Source organism: Callorhinchus milii, unplaced genomic scaffold (genome assembly GCF_018977255.1).
Source record: "Callorhinchus milii isolate IMCB2004 unplaced genomic scaffold, IMCB_Cmil_1.0 Scaffold14, whole genome shotgun sequence".
NCBI classification, from domain to species: Eukaryota; Metazoa; Chordata; class Chondrichthyes; order Chimaeriformes; family Callorhinchidae; genus Callorhinchus; species Callorhinchus milii.
Genome location: NW_024704755.1, coordinates 2,434,681 through 2,443,513, shown reverse-complemented (window position 1 = coordinate 2,443,513; position 8,833 = coordinate 2,434,681). Strand labels below are relative to the sequence as shown.

General features: G+C 43.9%; 1 protein-coding gene across 1 annotated transcript; it reads right to left on the bottom strand.

Annotated features, from left to right (window-relative positions):
* Positions 1-1,316: 1,316 nt before the first annotated feature.
* Positions 1,317-6,898, bottom strand: LOC103175926 (cytochrome c oxidase subunit 4 isoform 1, mitochondrial). The gene is given in 5 exon segments (NM_001293015.1): positions 1,317-1,579; positions 2,477-2,608; positions 3,533-3,700; positions 4,685-4,758; positions 6,796-6,898. Coding segments are annotated over 4 exon segments (510 nt in total). The 5' UTR covers position 4,758; positions 6,796-6,898; the 3' UTR covers positions 1,317-1,442.
* Between the last annotated feature and the right edge of the window lie 1,935 nt (positions 6,899-8,833).

The following is an 8,833-nucleotide window of genomic DNA, read 5'->3' as shown; positions in this document are numbered from 1 at the left end:
TGTTCAGGTGGTCGTTCTAAGATCCCCTGGCACTGTTCCCGAAAGCGTTTCTCCAGTGTCCTGGGCACCAAACCCCCAGATTATTAAACCGATCACTTCATAGCTGTCTGTGGGACATTGCAAGTTGGCGGCATGTTTGCCTACAAATGCACAGTCACTCCATTGTCACAGCAAATCCTGTGAAGCGCTTTGAGATGCGATAAGGCAATGGATTGCCTTACGTGTAAGGATTATTATAATTTTTAAGGCGCCACATCAAATGCGAGTCATTTTATTACAAGTGCCGTGGTGTAAACTGTACACACTGTACACACAGATCCAATCAATCCTTCTCACCCTGCTCAGGAAATATATTTTCCAAACAAAATCTTCCTTTTTAATTCTGTGTTTAGTTTACTTGAGCAAGTTATGAAATGCTAAGATTGATTACCAAGTGGGGTACATCTGTATTTCCTGGTGGTGCCCCCACACATTACATTATGAAGGGTTAGGGCATACTCATCCTTCCAGAATACCCACTCAGACACCGACCATTGTTTTTGAGTCAGACATATGCAGAAACCCGTCACTGTACTTAAGAATATCCAAACCAAACTGAGAATTCCATGCTTCCCATCTGTACATGGAAATCCCATAGATTGTTGGAATGGGATACGCACTCTCTCCCTGGAGGAACTCCTCCTGCTTACCTAATTCCAGCAAGTATTAGAAGCAGGTTGGCAGGAGCCAAAGTTTGGGCATTGGGGTAACTGCCTGAGCCTAACATCTTCAAACCCCTCTTCAACCACACCACTCCCCTCCACACCTCCTGATCCCAAATCCCTGACTGTCCAGCTCCTGGGACATTCTCCTGATGTGAAAGGCGCTGTGTAAATGTAATCTGTTGCTGTTGAATCATTGGCAAGCAATCTCCCCCATTCTCCTATTTACAACACTAATAAGAATCCTTGCATTTGTTTATAGAGCCTTAAAATGGCTTTGAGCTATCTCAATGAAGTGCAATACCTAGTTTATCAGTTTTTATTTTTATCCTCCTTATCCCATGTTTGATACAATACAAAGTTACATTTGTATAATGCCTTTCACGTAGGGAGGACGTCCCAAGACACTGGATAGTCAGGGATTCGGACCTGAGCAGAGAGTGGGGTTGGAATCAGGAAGGGTAGAGGGCAGCCGAAGGCACGGTCGAAGGGAAGGGTCTTGAAACATGCCTTGACAAAGGCAAGGGAGGGAGCGAGGGCAAAGGGAATGTGGGATGGAGATCCAGAGGATGGGGAAAAATAATCGTAAAAAATACAACTCATACCCAAAGTCATGTAAACCAGAGGAGTTTATTAAATTTACAGATAACCCCCGACAGTAAATTAATTGTTTCAACAGGTAAATGCTTCCATTTGAAAGTGGTAACTTGAGTAAGTACTCCGACGAATCCTAGAATTTCTTCATTTCTTCCACTCGTTCTTCTCATAGTCCCAATGAGAAGCAAAACCTGTGATGGGGTTAACCCTCATGTCCAGCATCCGCTTGGTTTGCTTTGCTATCCATTCGTCAGAGAAGGTGTGAGGGACTTCTCCGTAAACTGTGGGAAAGAAAGAGTTCAGTGTCATCCACATCAACCAGATACCAATGGGAGTTAATTGTCAATCATTTCTGAGCAGTGAGCAAACAGACTTCAAGTCAATTCCAATATATGGACTATATACACTAATGCAAATTTCTACGGCCCTTTACTGTTAATATTCTGTTGTTTCTGAACACACTTTGGTCAAAATACTTTCAAGACTATGGAGCTACTGAGTTAATAAAGAAGAAATGGAGAAATTATAGTTTTGGATCTCCAGGTAACAACCATCACTGATCTTTAACCTGCCAAAGCAATCAGCACTCAGCCTCGACGACAAAGCCAAATGCAACTTGATTTCTGAAGTACGCTCGTATTCGGACTGATCAGGATTTTTAATAAACTCCTGTGGCACTAATTTCAGACCACAATAAGCACAAACCCGCCCCCCCCCCTTCCTCCCCAATCCCAGACCTTTGCGATGGTGAGCATGAGAAAACAAAGCCACGTGCTGAAATAATGTCCTTCTTTTCAAACCAATTTATTCCATTCAGGCACAATTTCTCGTGTCAAACTCAACACGCTCTTGGGGGTCCCCCCAAGCCTTGGCTCTTGCCAACCCGCAACTAATATTATCTGGAATTAGGTGAGCGGGATGTATCCCTCTAGGGAGAGAGTTCTCATTCCATTTTGACAAGCTATCTCTGGAATTTCCATGTGTAGGTGGGATCCTGGAGTTCTCAGTTTGGTTTGGATACTCTTAAGCCCGGTGATGGGTTTCCGCATGTGTCAGACACCCGGCTGACGAAAAAAAAACAAAAAAAAAACACTCTGACCTCATTTGCTCAGTTAAGTAGAGACAAACCTATTGAAATAGGACTCATTTTCACATAAACATCTCTTTTCTTCACTCACCGAATATTCTCTGCCACCAGACAACAAGTCCAGTAAGGCCCATCATGGTCAGGATCCCGCCAACAACAGTCTTCCATTCGCTCGAAGATTTGTTCATTTCAGCAAAGGTCAGATGGAAGCGGATGTTGTACACTTGATGAAAGAACAATAAAACGTTTATTTCTATTCAAAAAAAATTCACATATAAAACCACCTCAAAGTGGTCCACTTTTTCCCTGTGTCCTGGCCAAAGATCCCACAAATAGAATTGGTCGTTCATTTCATGGTTGTTTGCGGGACTTTACTGCAGAAATAGGCTGCCATGTTCGCCTACAAAATGGACAATCACTGTACTTTACAATAAGTCCTGTGAAGCACTTTGACATATCCTTCAGACAAGAAAGACACTGTATCAAATGCAAGGTTTTATTATTGATATTATTAATAATCCCTTTTCAGTTCCCTTCTAGCAGATCACTGAGACAATGGGCAACCTTGGCATTTGTTCAATGCTCGTACTGACTTTCAAATCCTTCAAAATCCTCCCCTCTCCACATCTCCCTCCAACGCCACTCGCCTATGCAAACTCAAGCCTGTGGCACATCTCAGTCTCTCCAACTCACCACCACCATCAGCAAGCTTTCAGCCACTCACCTCCAAAAATTGTTTCACCAGTCACCCTCTCTCCCACATCTACTTAAAAAAAANCTCTCTTGATGATGCCTTTGATCACCTTCTCCGTATCACCCTCTTTCCTCATTGCCCCCAACAGTCCATATCAAGTACTTTGAGATGTTCTAGATGAAAAGCACTGAAAGTCTACAAATAACTTATAAAAACTAAAAAGAGTTGATTACCCTACCAGCTCTTTTCCATCATCAATCTGAATCTTAACTGGCAGCAAACAAATTGCATTTACGTAGGGCCATTCATGTCAGGAGGACGTCCCATATTTGGTATAGTTGCTCACAGTACTGTTTTAGTTAAGATCTCTGTTGCTCAATATTATCAAGTGCAATTCAAACTCAAATCAATACAAAAGAATGCCAATTAAAGAGCATTAATTAGTCTACTTACAGTCCACTTTCTCCTCATGGCTAAGGGTAGCCCAAGAACCTTTCTCTTTCTCCTTAAGAGACTTCTGGTTTGCATCCAAATTTTTCACATAGTCAATTTCTGGGAGAGGATCATCTTTGCGATCCAAGTACTTTGGAAGTGAATAATCGTCGAGCTTTGCAACTCCAGCTGAAACAAAAGACAAAGGGATGGCTCATATCAGAATACAATAGATCAACCACTGAAGCCAGCTACACATTCATAACCCTGTGCGCTCTCTGCTTCTCAGCACATGTAAACATAATAAATAAACCTGAAACATCAATCTTTCAACACGGGGCGTACACTGTGCCGATCATCTGAATGGAAATCGTATTCAGCTAATTAACATCTACAAATTTGGCCAATGTTAGTGCATGTTTCGGGTTTATGCACAGCATGCCAATATTAGAGGAAACAGTATCTCCACAATGAATAAAACCACCAGCACATGGCATAGTGCCACTGATGAACTTGAGCCTGAAGTGTGCAGGTGGGAACTTGCTGTCTTCTCCCTCCATCGTACAGACAGACCAGGGTGATGAATAAAATCACTCGAGGCACAGGTAACACAACTGTGCGCACGGCACCTCCCCAGTGTAGCACATCAAAGAACTGACAAGCTGTGGGCAAATTTAAATGATGGTTTTGACTTTCAAAAGCAAGTTAGATAAAAAAAATTCATCGAAACCGTCAAGATAACCGTCATTTTGGTACAACTTACATGAAATCCTCAAGGATGGCGACAAGGACTGCACTGAGTTGGGGCAAGTAGACATTTTTCATATCTCTGAATGTTAGTGCTATCCCTAGTCACCAAAACTGGGTGTGTGGCTTAAAGGTTTCTTCTATACTAAAGCCTCATCGCTCATAAATGGTTATTATAAATTGTGTTATTATAAACATAGAACATAATACTAAATAGTAATATTAATATATAATATTCGGATACATGGAATAAAAGCAAATACCAAAAAATGTCAAAACACACAGTCGAAAGAATATGCTGGCCGGCACTATCAGAATGATGACAAAGAATCTCTTAGAACAGAAGAAGCCTATTTTGTCTATCGTGCCTGTGCCGAAATTGGAAGCGGAAAAATAATTCACTACATCTCGCCCCACCAAACTCACCATGTCCTTGCAAGCAAACCGAAGTAGAAAGTGCACGTTTGGTAACAAACCCCAGAGCCCTTGAAGCCAACATTCTGCAACGAGGAAAGAGGTTTGTCAATTAGTCAGTCAGTCAGTCCATAAGCAAAGCTAGAAATATTTATAAAATGAGGATGCAAAATAATTCTGAAACCCAATACTTTTCGCGGGTTGCAACAGATTGTATTTGTATAGCGCCTTTCACGTCATGAAGACGCCCCAAAGCACAGATGGCGCAGAATTAGAATAAGGCCAAATTTCCAAATACGTGGAGGTTATCAAATTCAAATTTGCAGATGAACAACTAGTAAAGTTAAAAGTAGATTTTGTTGGCTTTCACAATAAACTATTACATTCTAAGCTTCTTTGGTGCTCCAATTCCAGTCAGCATCTTCAAACGTTCCAATACTATTATATCCACTTGCACAAAGCACACAACAACCCTTCTATATGAACAGTGGGGAAGTCTCCCCACATCAGTATTCATACAACCTTGATAATTAAAAATCCCTGGTACTGTTTATAGCAACCAAAACCTCAAGGATCATACTACCTTGCAACAAAGTGCAACCTACACTGAACCTATAGATCTGTACCAGGGAGTAATCACAACACATCACACACTCAATGCTTCCAAACATAAAAGCACTCCTCAGTGAAATCGTATTCAGGTACATACAGTCTCCGTGTCTGAACATACGCACTGACCGAGAAAAAGGTCACGTAGCCCACAGTCTCTTTCTTTCCAACAGACAATGTTAAACCAGCAGTCACTCACTCACTCCTCCTAATTTAGCCGGGCCAGACAGCAATGAACAAGGTCAAACTGTGAGGAACAGAAAACTGTAAAACTGCACCCCACTCCAGGCAACATACGATATCTGAAGCATTCAAACCCCACCTCCTACACACAGCAATGTATTCCACCATTTTCTTCCCTATTTAAATCAATGTGCGCTACTGCGGGAGAATGCAATGAAAAACTTGGTTCATTAAAATCAATGCACAATGTTCATCACACGCTCGAAGGAACCCAAAGATAAACACCGATCAATATCCATGCCAGCAGTCCTGTCTTTTTCTACCCTACATCTGACAGCCACGTTTATTGGAAGACTCCGCGAGGGCAAGCTTCGGTTGTAGTTTCAATTTCTGCAAAACATAGGATTCCGCCGCCGCCGCCGCCGCTCCAGGAGGTGCATTTTTAAATTAACACGAGCGCTTTCTTTTCACAGTCAACCATGACTAATAATCCTCGCATTGGATAGAGCGCCTCATCGCGTCTTCCGGACGTCTCGAAGCCCTTCGCGGAATATACTGTAAAGCGAACTGACTGCGTACTTTGTGGGCGAAAGTAGCTTCGGCTGCACGGCCCTCAGAGATGGCTGAGTGAGTGAGTGAGTGAGTGAGTGCGCGAGAGTGACAAAGTGAGAGTGAACGAAGGAGACAGAGGGAGGGAGGGAGGAGAGAGGAGAGAGGGAGAGAGGAGAGAGGGAGAGAGAGAGAGAGGGAGGGAGAGAGAGAGAGAGAGAGAGGAGGGAGAGAGAGAGAGGGGGAGAGAGGAGAGAGAGAGAGGGAGGGAGGGAGAGGCCGCCATTGAAGTGATTAAACCCTGAGGGTCAGGCTGACACCAACAACCTTCCCGTTAAACTTGGCGGTGCCTCTGCCTCACCGCCCGGGGTGCGGCCCGGTGCCGGGGTGTGTGAGTGTGTGTGAGTGTGTGTGTGTGAGGAGGAGGGAGGGATCGAGTCAGGGACCCGCTTCGCCTTCCCTTCCCAAGGTCAGCCGGTGCGGCCTCGGGCCCCTCAGACCCGGGCCTTGGCTCCCCCCCCCCTACCCCCCGCCAGCCCGGGGAGCGGCGGGAGCGGGAGCGGTGGCGGGAGGAGGGGGGGTAAGAGGCCGGAGCGGGAGCAGTGAGTCAGACCGCGACCGACCGGAGAAAGGCCGCGACGCCCGGGGCCTGGTCGGCTCAGGGCCGCCTCCGCGCTCAATGTCACCCCGGGGTGGGTGGGGGAGGGGAGAGGGCTCGGTACCGGCGGCTGTGGGCTGAGCTCAGGCCTCCCGGGGGGGGGGGGGGGGACACGGACACTTACTCGCTGTCGGGGCGGCGGCGGTTCCGGGGCCGAGGTCGGGGGGGGGAGGGGGGGAGGCAGTCGGCGCGGAGGCGGCGGCGGCGGTAAAGCGGACACGGAAGAGAGCGGCCGGAAGTGCGGCCCCAAAGCACTGTGGGTAACGGCCCCGCCCTCAGCTCCTTATATGGAGTCACCAGAACTGTCCGTCAGTCAGTGATCACCGGCAGTAGTAATAATAGTAATAATAATACTATTATTATAATATTATAATAATTATTATTATTATTATTATATATTATATATATTATTATATTATATTATTATTATATTATTATTATATTATTATTATATTGTATTATTATTATATTGATATATTATATTATTGTTATATTACAGTAATATTATTATTATATTACAGTGATAACGCTGTTAGTAATAATAACGTTAGTGATACTAATAGTAATAATAATATTTGTGATGATGATACTAGTGGTAGTAATAATATTAGTAATAACGCTGCTAGTAGTAATAACAATATTAGTAATGATAATACTAATGGTAATACTAATACTAATCCCGGGGGGGAGGGCGCTATATAAGTGCGAGTTGTTGTCGCTGTTGTTTTGTGGGCGAAATGCGACAGCCAACTGCGCGCAGCAGTGACTTCCCCACACACAGCCGTGATTTGAGTGACCACATTATTATTATTTGGTACTATTATTTTTCTGGGGGAGTGGCATTATTATTACTCTGGGAAAGCGATCCGCCAATCGGTTAACAAGCAGGTTCCTTCTTACTGCTCGGTAAACGAAGGCTTGTGTGTGAGTGTGGAGTAAGGAAACTTACTGAAGGCTCACTGCCCTGTCCGGGAATCTAACCCGGGTCCTCTCGCTTGCGAGGCGAGTGCTCTAATCACTGAGCTACTCAGTGGTTAGAGCACTCGCTTTGCAAGCGAGAGACCTGAGTTCAATTCCAGGCAGAGGGCGAAACCTCGGACAAGTTTCCTTACTCCACACAGAGCCTAATAATAATCCCTCCAAAACCCCAAAAACAATAATAAATTGGTCATTTTCAATCTACGACTGTTTGTGGGACATTGCTGTGCGCAATTGGCTGCCGCGTTCGCCCACAGATATACAGTCAATTCACTTTACAGTATATTCGGTGAAGCGCTTTGGGACGTCGAGAAGACGTGAAAAGCGCTATATCAAATGCGAGGATTGTTATTATTATAAATACAATGTGTTCACCAACTGACTGTAGACACATTGTATCTGAGTGACTGGTTATCCACTCATATACACTGTATCCGCTCATCAATTAGATACATTGTATCCATTAACTGGTTGGACATACCCTTTCCACTGAGTGGGTGCCATATATTTTACAGATACGTTGTATCCACTTACTTCCTGTCTGGAGACATATTGTAGCACTGGAGACACAGTAACTACACTGACAGTGTGTTTGTGATGTCCACTGATTCTATCACATTGATCTGGATGGAGAAGGCCCTTTTTGGCCCATCCAATCTCACCCTCCAAAACACACTGTATCAAATAGCTTCTTTTAATTGAGTCCCAGTGTCTTGGCCTCAACCACCTTTCTCGGCAACCCTGTTCCAGTCATTGATGACCCTCTGTGTTAAGAAAAACTTCCTGGTGTCTGTCCTGTAAATTGCTCTTTACAACTCTAAACCTATGTCTTCTATGACATGTATCTACTGTCATGATACATCCCAAAACATTAATGTGGGTTTACCTTTTAAATACCATTTAAAAATGAACTCTATCCATCTCCCTCTCCCCTCTCTTGTATCTATTTTTAATCCCACCTTAAATCCTAACTCTTCAACAGAGTCTACGGTCACCTCCAAAATATCCAGTGGCTACACTTTACAACAAGTCCTGTGAAATGCTTTGTGGCATCCTCTCAGCATCAAAGGTGCTGTAACAAATGCAGGAATTATTATTTTGTTATTGTAATACAGTACTTGTATATAATTGAATATCTGCAATAAAAAAAGCGTTATGCAATGCGGCTTAATATTACGTTACAA